The sequence below is a fragment of the Oryzias melastigma genome, linkage group LG1 (assembly GCF_002922805.2).
Source record: "Oryzias melastigma strain HK-1 linkage group LG1, ASM292280v2, whole genome shotgun sequence".
NCBI lineage: Eukaryota > Metazoa > Chordata > Actinopteri > Beloniformes > Adrianichthyidae > Oryzias > Oryzias melastigma.
Genome location: NC_050512.1, coordinates 24,644,770 through 24,663,980, shown reverse-complemented (window position 1 = coordinate 24,663,980; position 19,211 = coordinate 24,644,770). Strand labels below are relative to the sequence as shown.

The 19,211-nt window shown below is 37.5% G+C and overlaps 2 protein-coding genes across 6 annotated transcripts in view; both read left to right on the top strand.

Moving 5' to 3' along the window:
* scrn2 (secernin 2) overlaps positions 1–10,277 on the top strand; it is a 38,133-nt gene extending 27,856 nt beyond the window's left edge. Inside the window, exons 1-9 of one of the 5 annotated variants that reach the window (XM_024289464.2) lie at positions 480–1,121; positions 1,689–1,851; positions 3,874–4,055; positions 4,426–4,625; positions 5,484–5,699; positions 5,775–5,940; positions 6,703–6,883; positions 8,707–8,863; positions 9,566–9,954. In XM_024289464.2, coding sequence (XP_024145232.1) covers positions 1,690–1,851; positions 3,874–4,055; positions 4,426–4,625; positions 5,484–5,699; positions 5,775–5,940; positions 6,703–6,883; positions 8,707–8,859 — 1,260 coding nt within the window. In that variant the 5' untranslated portion in view covers positions 480–1,121; position 1,689 and the 3' untranslated portion in view covers positions 8,860–8,863; positions 9,566–9,954. Of the gene's footprint in view, positions 1–479; positions 1,122–1,228; positions 1,554–1,688; positions 1,852–3,873; positions 4,056–4,425; positions 4,626–5,483; positions 5,700–5,774; positions 5,941–6,702; positions 6,884–8,706; positions 8,864–9,565 lie in introns of those variants that run through there. The other 4 variants (XM_024289463.2, XM_024289465.2, XR_002921082.2 and 1 more) reach the window with 4 other exon arrangements.
* A 931-nt stretch (positions 10,278–11,208) lies between these two features.
* On the top strand, positions 11,209–17,815 carry commd1 (copper metabolism (Murr1) domain containing 1). The gene is made up of 3 exons (XM_024289256.2): positions 11,209–11,417; positions 14,077–14,367; positions 15,874–17,815. Exons 1-3 carry the CDS (start codon positions 11,244–11,246, stop codon positions 15,979–15,981), a joined length of 573 nt encoding a protein of 190 aa, XP_024145024.1. The 5' UTR covers positions 11,209–11,243; the 3' UTR covers positions 15,982–17,815.
* Positions 17,816–19,211: the final 1,396 nt, after the last annotated feature.

Here is a 19,211-nt window from a genome sequence, read left to right as displayed (position 1 = left end):
AAAGTAAAATAAAGTAACACCTGTTAGAACAGAGAGATGGAGATGGGACACAATTGGAAGATATCAAGCTCAGAGGAGAAAGTGTGTGTTAGCCTGGAGGTGGAGCTGGCAGTGCAGACTCTTCCTGGAAGGGGCGGTTCTTACTTTGTGACATCAGCTAGTGAGAACCCACTTGTTTTCGTAGGTTGGGAGGGGCTGGTGCTCAGAGTGCAGGTTTTTAGAGTAACACTCTGAAATGGATGAACAGATCAAAATACTACTTCGGAGCTGTTTATAGTGAAAAATGAACATTAGAATACACTTAAAAGATCAAAAAGTTGATTTGCATGCTATAGGCCATGGAGGGGTCTGCTACCTGCAGCTCCAGAGCCTCGTAGCTCACTCCATGATGCCTCTCTGGCTGGAGAAAAATTCAATAATAGTATTTTTTTAAAGTAATAATTACTTAATTAGCATTTATTTAATTTATATTAGTGAAATTTATAAATTGATGGCTGAGGTGCACATAGATGATAAACTATGCAGGTTTTTACTTGCCTGTTGACCCGAAGACGTTTTGTTTCCTCGACTAAATAAATACAATTAATGATTAAATAAAGCTAAAATTTTCAAAAAAAAATTAGAAAAAATATTGTTACTGCAGTAAAGGACCACACTGACTCTAGAACATAAAGCATCTGTGATCTGTCCTCACCTGGGCTCTTACCTGTGTTGTTTTGGTGAAACACTGACGTTGGTAAACTTGTGAACGCTTGTTTACTTTAGTGATTACCAGGTATGTGCTCGTCCTTGACGTCACGCAGACATGAAATTACGAGTGAAGCTGAAATCCGTTTTGGGTTTAATTATACTTGTACGTTTTTATGAAAGGAGGCTCCATAACAACCTGTGAGTGACAGCTCTGGAGGGATGACACGCTTTGATGAGCAGGTTCGGTGGGTGGGTGGGTGCAGACTCTCCCCGCCGCATGGGCCCGGAGGTGTGGACCGGACTCTGAGGCGGTGATCTGAGCCTGCGGGCAGACGAGACGAGACCTTTAAGTACAGACCTTTGGATTTCTGCGTCACGTGACATGGTCTCTACAGCCGCCCTACTCCAGCTGACCGCCGCTCACCCAGCAGGTAAACACTTTGTGCCGCACGCGCTTTATCCCCCCCTACTTTTTATTATCCAGTTTCTTCCGAACCCCCAACACTAAGCCCCTCCCTACCTCCCCTTTGGAGAAAAAAAAGACACGAAGCTCCGGTTCTCCCCCCAACCACCTCCTCGGAACAGACCGGTCCGCGCTGGGAAGCGACGCCGCGCGGCGGGGCCTCTGCTCGGTCACAAACACGCCGCTCCTCCTCCTCATTCTCCTCCTCCTCTTACACTTTTCCGCGACATAATTTCCGGGTTTGAAAGCGGCAAATGTGCGCCGATAATAGAGCAACGTGGCGGCGGGATTTGCGGAGATTACGGTGAATAAAGTGCTCTCCCTTCTAATCCCCGTGTGAGGAGGAGGTGAACCGTGCACCGGCTGGTTCCGAGGGAAGGAGCTGCGTGCGCACATTCCGGTGGGAGCGTGGAGGCTTGCTCATTTCTGCGGGACGCCAAACACCAAATCTGCTTGTTTACACGGGGCGGTGAAGTTGCTGCTTATGCTGCATTTCGTCATCGTGGAGGAGCTTGACTGGTGTTCTGTGTTTCAGGATGGCAGAGCCCCCCATGTCATGTGACTGTTTTGTGTCCTTGCCCCCTGGCTCTCGGGATGACCATGTCATTTTTGGGAAGAACTCGGACCGTCCCCGGGATGAGGTGCAGGAGGTCGCCTACTATCCTGGGACATCAAATCCTCCAGGCTCCATGCTGGAGGTAAATCAGGACCTGACACTTTGGAGAAAGTCCACTAAGTAGAGTCCCTGTGGTTGAACATTAACTTGAAGGATTGATGGAGAAATATCCTTTTCAGTTAATGGTTAAAGAGAAGGATGTGTTGAAACTCTTTTGTAAGCATAACCGATCCGAAAGATGACGGTTGCATCAACAAAACCTCATGTTTTGACAGAAGATCACTTTCCATGGGCCTTCTCACAACCGAGTACTCTTGTTCATATATTGCACCAGAGTACTTTTAGCACTAAAGTACTACTTTGCGGAAAATAATAGCTTGAATCAAAACCCGTCTTTCCAAAGCAAGACATATATGCACAGTGACCTCACTAGTAGCAGTCTGAATGGGAAAAATGTCAAGTGGCTCCACTCCCCAAACTGCTGATTGGTCAGGACGGATTAAAGAGAATTCTTTCACCTGCCAAGCAAAAAAATATTTTGTGAATAATTTTCCATTCTTAAAAAAAATTAAACTTTATCAAACACAAAAAATATTGTGTGTGTGTACTAGGGATGCAACAATATTCAATTTAAAACCGAACCATTCAATACGACATTTTTCACAATACACATTTTATTTATTCAGCACCACTCTGAGGTGTCTCAAAGGTGTCTGCTGCAAAAAAATCTCTGTCCACTCTCTCCTTCCCTCCAGAAACTACCTTAACTTTGATTCTGCAATAATTGCCAAGAATTGAGCACTTGAAGAATCTGAATTTGTGTTATGGTATTTCTCTTTGCAAAATAAATCATCATGTGTGAAATAGCAGGATTTCAGGGTTTATCTTTTCTTGATCAATACATGTTGAACTGTGGCGCTCATATCGAGGTACGTATCGAACCATGAGTATACTGTATCGTTGCATCCCTAGTGCGCACATATATTTTAGTATAAATTCACACATTTTTATCATGGAAGTGAATGGGAAAGTGCTCCCTCTGTCACCAGCCTCCAGTGGTCATTTGAGGAACTGCAATATGTATTGCTTATTGTTTGGGAACTCCTTATGAAAATTGCATGTTGGTTGATCTATAGTAACAACTGACTGGTTTGTAAAGACTTCTTTTGACAAGGACTTGAGATAATACTTTAGTTTTAACCATTGTCTGTATATGACTACTGGACTAATTGAACCCTACCTTTTACGTTTCAAATAGGAAGGACTTGTTTCCATGAACCCAGAATCCCAAACTTCTAGTGAGAAATAAACAACTATTACTCAGTCATTGTAATGACTGATTTTGGTGACTTGACTCTTGCACTTGTATTTTAACCAGACTTGTAATTAGATATTCACTTGCTCGTCGAAAACTCAAGATTTGAACTTGTGAAGAGAGACTTGAGAGCACTTGAACTTGGGAAGACGTAAGGTAGCCTTATCGAAGGTTCCAACCTTATGGAAGGCTGAAAAAGAAGCTTCTTTTCTTGAACTCCTCTGGTCTTCAGGAATCAGTTTTCCAAGTTCAAACAATAATTTCCAACCAAACCACTAGGATTGTTCATTGTTGTCTGTCTTAATCTGGTGTGCCATACCTGTCCTATCGTTTGGATCTGTTAATACCTGAGATGTGAGATCCGTATTGTATGAAGACAGATCTCAGACGTAAACTTGTTATTTTGTTTCTGTGTTGAAGCCAACATATATTTTTCTGTACACCAGTAAGGTCCAGTTTATACTTCAAAGCGATTTGAAAATGTGTCGCATTGGTTGCAAGACCATTGGAACTAAAGAGAAATGCTGGAGACAATTGTGTCGCTTGAAAAGCAGAAACGCCACTCAGATTGCAGTTGTTGGGGAGTCAAAGCAAAAGCAGCCTACGTTAGTATGAACTAGACTGTACGATTGATGCCATCGCCAATTTCTGTGAAGTATAAACCAGGCTTAACGCAATTTCTATGTAGAGATTCTACTGTTGACGATTCTTTGGCGAATGCATAAATGCCCTAAAGGCGTAATAATAACGTCCTTGTTTGTCCTCTGTGTTTTTTTTTTTCTTCTCCAGTGTACGTTCATCCAAATCCCTCAGGTAGAGCAGACTCATGCTGTCGTCCTCAGCAAACCTGCCTGGATGTGGGGCGCCGAGATGGGAGCAAATGACCAAGGAGTGTGTATTGGTAATGAGGCGGTCTGGACCAGAGAGCCCGTGGCCCCCGGAGAGGCTCTGCTGGGCATGGACCTGGTTCGGTGAGCTTCAGAAACCTTTGATACTCCTCAAATACCTACAAGACACAAAAACCAATCAAGGATATTGTGAACTAAGTAAAGGTGTTAAGAAAATCCTCTCCGCCTTTGATCAGGCGGGTGTGTAGATAGCTACGAGCGTGTTGTGACAGGGGTCGTGAATGCTGGTGAAGCGTTGCCTGCAACGCTTACTAACTGCAAAAGGAAGAACTCACTCAGCATGAAGAGCTGCCAGGGTTTCTAAAACTATGCAGCACTTCCTTTCAAACACATGGCAGCAAGCATGCAGACATCACCCAACATGCTCAGCGTGTCTTCACGGTTTCTGCCAGACCAAATGATTGGGAAAAACTGTGGAGGCTTTGACTTGCAGGCTTGGGCTGGAGCGTGGCGGCAGCGCCCGGGCAGCGCTGACGGTGATCACCGACCTCCTGGAGCAGCACGGCCAGGGGGGGCAGTGCAGGGAAGATCCTGAGCCCTTCAGCTACCACAACACCTTCCTCCTGGTGGACCGCCATGAGGCCTGGGTGCTGGAGACTGCTGGAAGGTTCTGGGTGGCGCAAAAAGTGTCAGGTATAGATGAAAGAACACATTAGAAAACGCACAGAAATACATTTGAGAATTTTACTAAAATCAAACTAATTAGAAGCTTTTGAATTTTCCACAAACACAAAAAAGGTAACTGTTATGAAAAGCAGAGAGAAAAAAATGATTTTTGTGTAATTCAGAATGTATTTTTTTGCCCGTAAGTCTTAGAGAAATGACAGGAGAAAACTTAAAGTTTTAAAATTCATTTTATTAAAAAAAATGTGTCACAATTGATTATTTAATAAAATGTAACATCTCAAGCTAATTTCACCTTTGACAGTTTACTTATTGGTTGTCTTTGACTAAATTAATATGTACAGTTAAACAGTTTTATCTAGAAATATTCATACTCTTCAGCATTCTTGAAGTTTCTCTGACTTTTTTTAATATCTATTTTCCATATTATTTTAATCTTTGTAGCATTGTAACATAAAACTTATAATCTCTTGCACTTCTCCAATTAGTCAAATTAATAATCTTAAGTAATTAAATGTACTGCTTTTAGAAATTCTCAGTATTTATTTTTAATTTTTGTGCTGTTTTACTCCTTTTTTTGGTATTTTAGCAACTAAGGCAACACTTTTAGCATGATTTATTTTTACTTTTTACATTTAGGTAGCCTAATCCAGAATTTTTTTTTCTTTTGAGTTATTGTGCATTTATTTTAAATTTTCCAATACATTTAGCTAGTATTATTTTATCTTTTATTTTTTTTTCTATTATTGTTTTCAAACAGGAACAACAAAAAACAAGCAAATAAAAAGAAACGATGCAAATGCAATGCTTTTTTTACACTTGAAGCAAGATATGTTTGTTACAAAGCGTTCATCTGACTGTTTTCAGAGGGCGTAAAGAACATCTCCAACCAGTTGACGATTAGTACAGACATCTCAGCCGAGCATCCAGAGCTGCGGAGCGTGGCCCAGGCTCAGGGCTGGTGGGACGGCCAAGGAGACTTCAACTTTTCTCAGACTTTTAGCCCAGAGAACCCTCCTGCTAGGATGGAGTTAGCCAAGCAGCGCTACAAAGGCGGCACTGCATTAATCCAACAGCACAATGGTAGATTTTTGTTTGAAATTTCCAGATTTTGATTGTGTAAATGCAGATCATGCAGTGTTTGTGTCTCCTCTTCAGGCTCAATGACAGCAGAGGTGATGATGTCCATTCTGAGGGACAAACCCAGTGGGATCTGCATGGACTCTGGGGGCTTTTGTACTACAGGCAGCATGGTGTCTGTCCTACCTCGAGACACGAACCTGCCCTGCATTCACTTCTTCACTGCCACCCCCGACCCATCGAGGTTTGCTGATAAATTAAAGGTCTTCACAGTGGCTCCAACGGCGCATAATTGTTTTGCAAGCAGCTTAAAAAAAAACAAATTACACTCTATGATATCTGCTCTACCCAAGGCAAAAGGTTTTATATTGCCATCAAGTATAGTTTATAAGCCAGTCACGCAAGTCAATTTTTTTATTGGGTTTATATGAAAGTAGAAACATAATTATGTCAAATTTTGTGTAATAGTTGCATTATAAATTCAAACATGCTACCCTGACATTGACATGCATTTTTGGTTCACCCAGTAATGTAGCTGAGCAAGCAAATTCTAATGTTAGCTCGCCAATTTTTTACTGAATGTCTTTTCCAAATGATAAATGAACAGTTTTAGATAAGCTGTCTCCAACCTAAGCTTGTCATTTTTGATTTCCCTTTTGCAGTAAAAAAAACAAAACAAAAAAAAGTTTTCTTTGACAAATAAATGGAACCAGACAAGCTAATGCTAACATTAGCATCCTATCTCCTCATTAGCTAGTCCTTCCAGATTTGTCGAACTCAAACTATCTCTACTAATCAAACTTAAAGGCTCAAACACACATGTTAGCAGTCTAACCAATCAACTGTAGTTCTACATTTAAAATGTTTTAGCCAATAATTAGAGTCACAGAAACTCAAGTGTTCTTGTTTCCCTCTCTAATATTCCATTTTCACTTTGGGGTGATGGGGATTTGTGAGTCCATCTTTCTCTTTTCTGTCCCCCCCGTCAACCCCGCCCCTTTGGCAGGTCCATATTCAAGCCTTTTATCTTCTCGGATTGTCCCACCCGAGTGCTGAGGGTGGTCTCCCCACAGTTTGGCCCCGACGACCCCGTCAGGAAGCAGCCGCGTTTCCAGAGCCGGGTGGACCGCAGACACGACCTGTACAAGGCCCACCAGGTGGCGCGGAGCAACATGGAGAGCAAGCCGGTGAGCACACATTCACTCCCATTTGGTCTGGTTGTCTTGCTGGGTGTGCTAACAGTAGCTGCTAGTACATTCCAGAGCAGAGTTGAAGATGTGGTTCCTGCGTCACTCAGACTAAACATAAACCTGCTGCAGGAGCACATTTCAGGCTACAACCGAGCAAGCAAAGCTCGGCAAAACAGGTTTTCTATTTAGGCATTTTTGCTGATGTCCTTGTCTCTAGATTATAAGTGTAATTACAAGATAAGTGCAGGTCACAGACAAGCCAGCATCCAGTTTGGGCTCAGATTAGTCACCAACAAGACTGTCTTCAAAGTTCCTAGAACTCAGAGACATAAGAAGTCCTCCTTTTCTTAAAAAAAAAAAAAAAAAGTACATATGCACTAAAACAGCTTTTTACAATAACTTCTGGTGTAGGAATTTAAATTATTTTTTTGGTAAAAATATATTTATTTAGCAAAACATTTATAGGTAAAGTTGCTTTTATTTATTTTTTCTTCTAATTCTTTTAGGGAATCAAGAAAGATTTAAGAGAACAATATAAAGCAAAACCATACTGTATGTACCGTGTAAAGTCCCACTCCAACTACATATTTTTCTATTGTAAAATCATTCCCGGTGGTCTTTTAATTATGATTATGTCGTTTTTAGCCAAAATCAAAAAGCCTTTGTCGTTTTATTAAGACAGAGGAAAATGAAGACGTTAATGGATTTATTGTCTGTAAGTTTATGCATCAGAACGGAGCAGAGCTGGGAAACTTTTGCACAGTTGCTGCGTCACAAATCCGAGCTTTTTCATCTGTCCCTGATCCATTACAACTTGAATAAAGAAATACTCAGAAATGCAGCTTTAATCTTAAATTATTTCATATACCTCCTCCATCATGATACAAGAACATGTTAAAAGCACCAAAAACATGATTTTTTTTTTTTTTTTTTTTTGGAGTGGGTTTTTAAGTTATGTGAAAAACGTAAATCTTTTGCAAACAGATCTTACCTGAAGAACTCAGATTTGAAGGTGAAGCCTCTTTTAGATCTATGCAATCATAGGAGCCTTAATTTCTCCTCTGGAATTTGACACAAAAAATTATCGTATAAAACTTCGATTATCATAAATTAGTGCAGACAACAGAAAAAAGTGTCTTTTTTTCCTGAAAGTTATTTTGTTTAATTTCAAAAAGCACAGAAAAGAGCCAGTTTCTGTTTTTTAATTTAAACTATTAACAAAAGTTATTGATATATTTTGCCGGGAATTGATTTAATACAATTTTTTGTTAGTATAGACCACGCCCCCTGTGAGAGGCCCACCATAATCTCGTCTAAACTGGCCATTTAAAGTAAACAATCATCCGATTGGTTTCTTGAAATAAACCAACTTTCAATTAAATTTAAAGAAATTTTAGTGAATAATATTGAACATCTAGCAAGTAAAAATGTTTATCAAAAAGCATTCTGTTTTTTATGTCTGAGTAAATATAGATGACAGAGTTATAATAAATATATGTTTGTTTTAAAAATTATGTTTTTGTTTTTTTTGTTTACAATAAGAAATAAAATCATACAGAAACGTATTTTACAAAGACTTGAAGTAGTAAAAATCTTTTGTTGTTTTTACAAATTCATATCACACACTAAAGCAATTTAAATAATTCTAGTTATTAAAAATGTCTGAATTTTACGACCTAACACGACAATTAAATAGCAGTACATGTTGATTAATTTCTAAGCAATTTCTTTTTATTTATGAGTTTTAGCCTCTGTTTGAAACTCAAATCACTTAACCCGGTTATCCGGACATTGAAACCTGCATCCTGCGTCTTCCTCAGGATGAAGGTCTAGCCGTCTACGACATCCTGAGAGACCTGGAGTCACAGTGTCTGAGTGAGATATCAGCCATGCTCAACGGGGAGATACCAGGAGACGAGCTGGGGGACCTGTTCTTTGACTGTGTGGACACAGAGATTAAGTTCTACCAGTGAGAAGGTGGGAGCCGCTGTGTTTGCTGTTTTAATGTGTGCATGGGTGGATATTCACTTCCTCTTTAGCTTGAATACACTTTAGAAGAAAAATGTACATTGTAGTGGTGTAGATGTTTTACTGTGGTGACTTGAAGAGTAGATATCCTGTTCAACATCGACTTCCAAATCAGTCCGACTCTAAACTTTTAAGATTTTTGTCTCAGTTACGCTGTGGTTTCTCGTCATGTAAGCGGGCTTCAGCTTTGCAGCCATAATTTTTTGACTAAAGTTAAACTTTATGGATCAGAGAGCGCATTCTTTAGCTGGCTGTTTCCTCTGGGATTTTAAGATTAAAGATTTCCGGGTTTTTTTCTGGATCTGCACCGACCTGCTCATGTCAGTTTGACTATTATTATTTTATCATTTTTTATTGTTTTGAGAAACAGTCATGATTTTAGGAAATATGGTGAAGAATCTAGATATGTTCAAAAACAAATAATTCAATGTATTATTGATACTTTTTTCTGTTTTTTTCTCGAGTAACTCAACTACATAAAGGAGTTTGGGACATTTGCCAACATAAAATTCCATATTTTTTAAATTACGTTTTTTGCGGAAAACACACACAAAAAGTAAAAAAAAGACACAAATAGTTTTGAGGTCAAGGTGCATTTCTGCAGGTTTGATCTAAGATTTATCCATAAGCTGTTTCTGTCTTCTGTTACAGCGCCCTCACGTGGACACTTTCATAGCTGCAGGAGATGGCCCTGGGACTGGTGAAACAACGCCAGTGTGTCTCGTCCACTTTGGCTCCGCCTCACCCAAGCAACACACTTTTCTAAATCCATTCCATCGTTTAAAACTGACTCAAAGTTTCAGCAGCATATGTGTTGGGAGCATAGTTACCGTCAGTGTCACCCAGGGAGCAATGACTGCACCTCTGTAGTGAGTGTACTAACGTAGACTTCACAGAAATCCATGTAGAGCTGTGTGATGTTGCACAAATACAGTGAGTGTGGCTTTTGTTTAACGACTGATAAGGTTGTCCTTTTAAAGTGACTGCCTGTAGGAAAAGATTGAATAAAGAACGTGCATAGCTTCTTAGAAGTCTCGTAATATTCTTTGATTTTGTACTTTTGTATAACACAAATCAACTTATATTTGCACAGACTTAAACACATTTATTGTTTTAGCCTTAAATGCATTTTAAAGACAAATGCACTTCAAAAATGTTTACATTTTTAATTCATTCTGGTTTTAAAAACAGCACAAAATGCTGCATAATGTTAATAGATCTGTCTTAAAAATTTAGAATTTAGTAATTCCAGTTTTAAAGATGTTGATTTTTGTTCTCTACAAAAGCACAAACCTAAATTCCCTGATAAAAATCTAAAATCTTACATATGTATGTCAGTAAAATTAAAATTTGAAAAAAAAAATTCATTCCCAGACCAATCTTGATGTTTTACTTTTTTGTGGTATTTTTATATCCTCCAAGCTATAAGTGTTTTTTGTCCGTGTTTAGATTTCTGAGTGAAACTTGAAAAATGACAAATCCTAACTTAAAAAAACTCAATCGCTGGTAATGTTATTTATACACACAACATACTGCTTTGTTTTTACAATTAAAATGGTGAAATACTGTTATTAATCCCTTACCAGCACATAAAAGCAATTCTAAAAAAGAAAAAAAAATGTTTGTCAGCTTTTAAATTTATTAAAAATTCCATATAGCTAACCTTAATAATTTTAATATAAAGCGTTGGAAAAAGTTGACTCAAACAATGTTTAATGTTAGTGCTGCTAGCAAGTGTTGGCAATGACAATTCACAACAGTGAAATATTTTGTCCATAAAAGAAGAAGGCAATGATGCATCAGAGCAAATAAAAATGGGAACGTTTGAGTAAAAAGCAAAGTCACATTGTTTTTGTATAAGTATCAATTGATGTCCCTTAGCAAAACTAGTCTATTTAAGTTTACTACAAGTATTCTAAAAGTGAGACAGTTTACTTTTTTATACTATGTTGTAAACTTAAAATGTCCCAATTTATTCCAAAGAAGTAACCATAGTCTATAGTATTTTTTGCTATACTCATACTCAAGTATACCTAATAAGCTATAGTTCAGGTATATTAGTCTTTGCTAAGGGATATTCATATTTATAAATGTTCTGTACACATTTAATATTAAAATGTGTTAGTAACATTTGCTATAAGGGTTCAAATATACGAATTTTCTTTTTATAGTTATTTTAAAAATCTTATTATAAGTTTATTTCCTCTTTTTAGACTAGAAAATAAAGACTTTTTGAAAATCGAACTACAATCCCCACAATGCCGTGGCAGCTTTCACGTGATTTTTTTTTACATACACGTGTCACGTGACACCAACAATTTTTGCAAACATGGCGGACGTTGAAGTTACGAAGTCTTTGAGCGGTCTGTTAAATGGAATCGCTCAAAAAATGTTTTTCAACAACGACGAGATCACAGAGGAGCTGCTGAAAAGTGAGCTGTTCCCGGAGCTGCCGCAGGACGAGTTCAGGGCTCTGCACGACAAAATGAAAGGCCTCCTAAAGGTAAGAAAACACTTGGAAATGGAAGCACCAGAAAACGTTGCACTTAACAAAAAGCCTCTTCGGGATTCTGCTAACAGTAAAGTTATGCATACATGTATTTTTTTTATCAGATTGGAAGTTAATAGGAGCAATTTAAACTTCACTTTGCAAACGAATCTCTGAATTCCGACAGTTGAAGCAGGTCAGTGAAGATACTCCAGTAGCATGAAAAGCTAAAGATTTTCAAACACTAAAACAATAGATTAAACGTCAAAGTAAGAAGTTATAAACAACAGGAAACAAGTTACATACAGTCAAAACAGTAAACGAACGCAAAACTAAAAATAATGTAAATGCAGAAGCTATTTTTATGCTTAGCTGCTAAGTAAGTTAGCTTAAAAAAAGGCCAAAATTGTTGAAAAAAAAGTGAATTAATTCTTCACATCTCACCTGATGTCAGGGCAGTACTGCAGTAGAAATGGGAATGAAAATGAATAAAAATAAGTTCCTGTGTTTTAGTCTAATCTAAAAATGTATTAGATACAACATGAGCTAAAGTGTAAACTAAAAAAAAATAAATTTTACTAACTGAGGAGCTTTCCTGGTTATTGTTGTGGTCTCAGTCTGGGTCAGTGAACTATAGGAAGACTGCTGTGCTGCATCTCATAATTTTAACTGAAAAGCAAGTGGAAAGGTAAGCAGAAAGAAAAGGAAGAATGCAAACTGTAATTTTTTTTCAAGAATGATGTATAAAATAAGTGAAAATAATATTTTCTTGTTCTCATAAGCATGTGAGGTTTGCTTTAGTTGGTAGTTTTCCACTTGGTTTCTTTGAATTTAATAATAATTTTATTAATATAATTAATTAATAATATTTAATGTAATTTTTTCCCTCCATTTCTCCTTTTTTCTCTGACATTTTAAGCTCTTTTGTTATGTGATCATTGCTGAAATAAATTTGTTGTTTGGAAAGAACTTGGTGGAAATTTACATGTTGGGAATGTGTAACTGTATTTGTGTAATAGCACCACCTTGTGGCTGTAGATACACATTACATCCTGAACATAGTAAGTAACAAATCATCTTTAGTTTGTCTTTGGAATATTTCCAGGATTTGAGTCACTCCAATTAATCACTCAAATTTCATTATTCTTTCAACAATTATTTTTTAATCACTTTTATGAGTTTTAGAAACTTATTTAACTCCAGTTAATCCCTGACTTTATAAGAATTATCTGTTTTAAAAGCCTCTGCAGATAACGTGTCCATTTTGGGGTACTTCTCGCATGTATTGTAATATATCTGAGTTTTAGATGCTCATGTAGAGTTGACAGGATGAAAAATTTGGATTAAAAAAACCATAAAATCAAATTAATATTTTCTTTAAAAATGCTGTCTCAATTATCCAAATCCAGGAATACCTCTTTTTTTAAATCAATTTTTCGTTTTTCTTACACACACACACAAAAAAGTTTTCAATTGGAAAACAAATATTAATTAATATTCACACTTCATACTTCTTAGCTTGGTCAAGTAGTTACCTGAAAACACTTTCACAACCAAGCAAACTTGGGTTCAGAGTAAAACTTAACATAATAGAACATAATAGTTTGTGTTAAATTGTAAATCAAACTGTGAACTTGTGAATTTAATCAGTTCAGTATTTTTGCATTGATGCATATCACCATTTACAGAGCAAAAATAATTTTTGAATCATAGATTTTTACATGTTGTTTCACTTAAATGTAATGTTTATCATATATACACTTCAACTCTGAAAGACAGACTATAAACTAAGAATCCAATACCCTTTTGTTTAAACAAAATTAAGGAATTTATTTGCATTTTGATGCAGAAAATAGGTAGTCAATAACAAAAGTTCACCTCAGTACTTTGTAATGTAATGTAATGTATTTTGTAATGAGGTCTCTGGTTTCCTGTAGGTCTTCAGGGTTTGCACTGCAGCTGCTATTTTGGTCCATTCCTCCATGCAGATCTTCTCTAGAGCTGGCATGTTTTAGGGCTGTTGCTGGACAACATGGATATTCTAGTCCCTCCACAGATTCTCTATAGGAATGATGTCTAGAGACTGACTAGAAGACTCCAGAACCTTGAACTTATTTCTATGTAGCCACTTCTTTGTTGCCATGGCGACTTGTTTGGGATTGTTGTCCTCTTTGAAAATCCAGTCCTTTTTTTTATCTTCAATGCTTTCACTGGTGGATGGTTTTAGCCCAAAATCTCCCCATTCAAGACTCCGCTCATGCTCTCCTTAATACAGATCGATCGTTCTGTTGCAAAAAAGCAGCCCCAGACCATGATGTTTCCACCCCCATGCTTTACAGTAGGTTTGGTGTTCTTGGGATGCAACTCAGTGTTCCTCCTCCTCCAAACACGGCGAGTGGTGTTCATACTAAAGTTCTGTTATGGTCTCATCGGATCACATGACTCTTTAATTTATATAAATATGTTCTTCAACTCAAAAATGGGATTTCCTGGTGGTTTACATTCGGTCTCACAGTTGAAGTGAATCTATGATGAACATTTCCTACCAAACTCAACTTTTATAGTGGAGAATCCTTGACTAACGGAGACTTTTTGTCTCAGTATAGCTCATTAAGATGTTCTTCAACAGAGGAACTTGCTCCTCTTTCACATCCCTCCTTCGTTTTCCTCTCAGTCCATTTCCACAGCAGACATGGACCACGCTCAGCTGGAGGCCTTCCTCACAGCGCAGTCTAAGAAGCAGGGTGGCGGCGGGGTGAGCGCCGAGCAGGCCGCCGCCCTCTCCCGCTTCTGGAAGAGCCAACGAGTCCGCGTGCGGGAGCGGCTGCTGGCTCAGAGCCGCTGGGAGCCCAGCCTCAGGGGCCTCTCCTGGAGGGTGGACCTGCAGGCCGCCAGCCGCCAGAGAGACACGGAGCACGGGGGCCCAGTCGCCCTGATGGAGCTGGAACTCAGCAGAACCGGACAGGTGAGCTGCAAAGTACGCCAAGAAGGCATTTTAGGAACTAAAAATATTTCAATTTCTATCTGGAAAAGTACGACATATGACCATTTTTGTCGTGTTCTGTCACCTCATTGTTTTTGATGAGTGAACAGACCTTTAGTGGTTCAAAAATGGTCAAACTGAACTGATGTCATGACTGAAGATGTTTAGGAGAGCTGAAAAACTCAACCAGGCTGGAAAAAGTTAGTTTTATGTTCAATTTTCTAATTAAACAATGAGAAAAACTTAATGTTTGATTCTTAATGAGATGAAATTATTTAAAAAAAAAAGCAAGAAAAAAGAAGAATGCAGAATAACATCACAAAAAAACACTTCAGATAAAACTTCTTAAGACTCACTCTGATAAAAATAGTTTTTGTGGCATTTTTTTTATGATGGAGGACATGTATAAAGAAAATTGAGATTAAAATAGTTTTTATAGCTGTAAGCCAGCAGGAGAGTGTAAACAGATGGATGATGGGAAGTAGGGGCAGGCTCACTTTGCACCAACAGTCCCGCCTACAACTCCGAGTAAACTTCTAATGAAATCCTGTCGCTCATCAGAAACTTCCCTAGAAAACAGCACATTTTAACTTTAGCTAAAAACATCATACTTAAAAGATCTTTGGGAAGGCTTTAAAAATAGACCAGCAGATAATCAGAGTGGGTTTTTAGAGCGGATCTACATGTAAAATGAAGGCTAAAAATGCTAAACGCTCAAAAGTTAAAAATATCAACTCTCACAGAATTCTGCTTTTCTGTTTCGTCTGGTTTGTGCGTCCAGACTCTGTTAGGATCGTCGTTACTGCTGCAATAATCCAGATTGTGGAGTCTGAAGGTTTTTAACTTTATTGGCGATTAGTCTGGAGCTTGTTTTCAAGTTTGTGATGATTCTGGTTTGATCAGGAGAATTCTCTTCAGAGCCAGATGTGCTATCAGATTATATAGTATTGAGGGGAGGGGGCAGCAGCTGGGATTGGAACTGATATATATATATATTTTAATCACTATCATTGACTTTTGCTCAGTTTGTCAGTTTTTGACCCAGATTTCTGATTACAAAGCCACGGGGGTCCACTCACCCGGTACCTGCTGTCATGCAGGAGGCAGGTTGTTGGTCAGAGACTCTAGTAGAGGAGATCCTGAGAGGCTTAACCTTTTGGTGGAAAGTCATACAATCCAAATTGCAGATTAAAGAAAAATAAATATATATTTTAGAAGGGTGGGATTATGATAGTCAGAGATGCTGGAGGACTGTGCTGTCAGTTTAAAGAAACAGAGAATTTATGGCAAACTCTTAGAACTTTAAGGTAGCTTCATTTTACATCACTGAATACAAAATTTGTAATTAAAGTTCCTCTAATTTCTGGTTTTCAGGTGAAAATGTGAGACTTGACAAGTGGAGACTTTCTAAAATTCTAGATTGAGAATCAAGCATTTTCTGAATGATATTATTTTTTTCAAATAAATGTGTTTTTTTTTACCTTTCAGGACTCAGAGTTTGTATGTGTGGAGTTCAATGAAGCCAAAGTCAACGATGTTCTGAAAAAACTGTCCGACATCCAGGAAAGCATCGACAGAATTGTTCACAGAACCTGAAAGCTGCTGAGCGGCAGCGCTCTACTGCGCCCCCTTCCTGCAAGGCTGAGTACTGCAACAGAACTTCCAGGACCGGTTTTCACACACTGAGAGGATGCACGTTTGCAAGACTTTGACAGCAAATGTGCAAAAGTGATAAAAGTGTGCAAATGTATGCACATATGCAGTTTTGAACAAATGTACATTTATATCTTCTTTTGAATGTGAAGCTGCTCAGAAAGCAGTAATCTGTTGATTCCAGCTCAGACCATTCAATGATGAGGATCAGTATTTATTTGGGAAAACATTTTTAAAGCTAAAGTGGCACATGGTTTAACACTCAATATTATTGTAGATTTATATCATGGCCACAAGTACTTTGGAGCACACCTCAACTTAAAAAGGTAAAAGTTTCCCCTAAATGTAAAGATTTACTTAGTTTGTTTTTGAAATATTGTTGTCCCATAACATTCCTAAGAATCTCATCATGTCCAACACCTTAGACATTTATTTTGCCTGTGAATAAATAACATTTTCATATGTCAAGTGGTAAAAAGTATTGTGTTTCTTAAAAATATGTGTTTCTTTTAGAAGTCAAATGTATATTTTGTCCCCTAACAAGTTTGCAGAAAGCCCACAGCATGTGGCGGTACTTATCTTTTCCATAATGACAACAAACAGAGTAGAAAGACGGCATTAGTGGCTGCTGTGACCTTTACGGCTCGTGTGCTGCATTAGGTTGTTGGCATATAAACATGTTGCAGGCACTGACTGTATATGAGGACTGGACCGAGTGAGTGTGACATCATGCGTAGAAAATGGCTTACTTCGGCTTCAACAAAATAAAGTCAATTCAGGTGCAAATTTTTTTTGGCGATATCGACGCCGTCATGTTAGAGCAAGACGATAGTTTCTACGGCAACGTCTCTCACCAATCAGGAAGGAGCTTGTTGGTAGGCCACTCCTCTTTCACTGGAAAGCTGGTTCATGTACAGTAAATGGGTGTTTGGTTGAGGATATGCTGGTGAACAGTGACGAACAAAGAAAGAGTCCTGATTCTCTTTCAGAATCTACTGGAATTACGTTAGTCGTGATAACAGTTGAAAAGTTACAGTACGCTAAAGATTTTCTGTTTCAGCGTCACCGGCGAGGCCTCAGGTGTTAAAGGGTTAACCACTCCTGACATGACACTAAATTAGGAAGCAGGATTTCCTTTTTCAGTCCTCCAAAATGCACACATGCCAGATGAATCAGTAAAAAGATGATTAAATCTAGTGTCAGAAATGTTTATTATTAGAATACATTGAAAGCACATGTTCTTATCGTCTGCTGCACGGCAGTACTTCTAGTTTTTGTTCAGAGGCAAAGTTCTTAAATGAGAGAAATGCATAATAAGTGCGAGTACATTTAACACATACATTTACAAGATTTTTTCTACAGTAAAAAATCTTACACATATAGGAACTTATTTCTTACAAATTTCTAAAATTTTACTAGTTAAAAAATGAATACAAACTGTTAAAATGAACAAAAACAGTCCAGATTAGTCCATCCTAGTTTATTTTATTTTTACGTATGTTTAAAAATGTTTACCTTTGATTTCAAAGAAAATACCTTTAAAACATCATTGCTTTGAAAACCTTTCAGTTTCTCTTCTTCTTCTCTAAAAACAATTGGTGTAATAAAGTTTACTCTTTCCTTCTTATCTTGTTCCTTTCAGACCACCGAGCAAAGGTGAAGAACAGCTCTTTACCTTTGTTCTCTGAATGCTGATATCTGTAGATACAGTATGTATACATACAATGTTCCTTTAACTGTGACAAAAGCCTCCTACCAAAATAAAAAAAAAATCCTACTATTGGTTTTGAATCTTAACACATTAAGCTTAAAGTGATTATTTTTGATAAAACATATTCAAATCATTATTCCAAAAATGCAGACCTGCCTAGAATACCTGCATAAAGTAATAGAGCACATAACTAATTGTATGGAGCATACGTAGAACAAACAAATCCTCTAAGGGATAATAAAACAGAGAAATCCAAAGAATGATGTGAAAGTGCATATTTGACATGTTAAAGGCGTATATCATGCTAAACAGGGGCGGACTTACCATTAGGCAACTGCCTGGGGCCCTTACATTAAAATATTTCTAAAATAATTTTCATGGCCATCATTATTTGATTCTGTCATAATAAGCACAAAAAACAACAAAAATTGCATAAGATTGTTCAGATAAAAATGTTTCCTCCACCCCTGTAAATCTCCAGCAATGGAATATTCCGTCAGCTCGCAGAGAGACTCATCCAAGAGTTTGAAAAGAAACAAGTGGTCATCAACCAGCTACACTTCCAAAAGTGCAGGAAGAAAGCAAAACAGGAAAAAGAAGAAAAAAATCAAAAGTCAAAAATGAAAAGAGACAGAGCTGGTAAAAAATGACTATTTTAAGAATTTATGCTTTTAACCCCAAGTAAGGATTTAAAAAAATAGACATAATTCATTTAAACCACAGCAGAGGTCCTGCAAACTGCAAAGTATACCATCGATGCAAAATCAAGGTTTTGGATATTTTAAGTGTATTACAATGTTAATTCCTCAAGAAAACACAGACACACCGCCGAGGCCGGCTGTAGAATGACGTCATGAAATGGGCGGCACCCACAAGGAGTGATAGGCGGAGCCTCAGGGATTGAGGTTTCTTACCTCCGGGTAGGAAAAGGAGCTTGTGAAAATAATTCATATTTCATAAAATGTTGTTCTTTTGTTTGCCAAAGGTAATATATTATCATACGGGATATACTCCGAAAGCTTAGAATAGCATAAAAGCAAGTATAAAAAGGTTTAAATTCACGTTTGAACTTAATTAAAAATCGTCCTGAATTAAAGTTTGAATTTGAATATACACACTCGTATAGGCATGTGCATAGCAATATCACGATAAATAGAACTGTATTTGTGTTCATTTGTTTATACATTTACAATTACTATAAATCTTACCATCAATTTTCAATTACTATTTTCAAATTCTGTACGACATTCATTACACACACATACTATATATAAGGTTAACAATGATCATATACTTTAATTAAAATGTAATTTCTTACTTTCTTTTTTAATGGCCGCTTTTCTATTTTATAGACATTTTCAATAAATAAATACATGACTAAATAAACAAAAAAAGTGAAAAAGTTTTGTCAAGATTGGATTTTAAAGTACAGAGCAGATTTTAAAAAAGAAAAAGAAAGGGG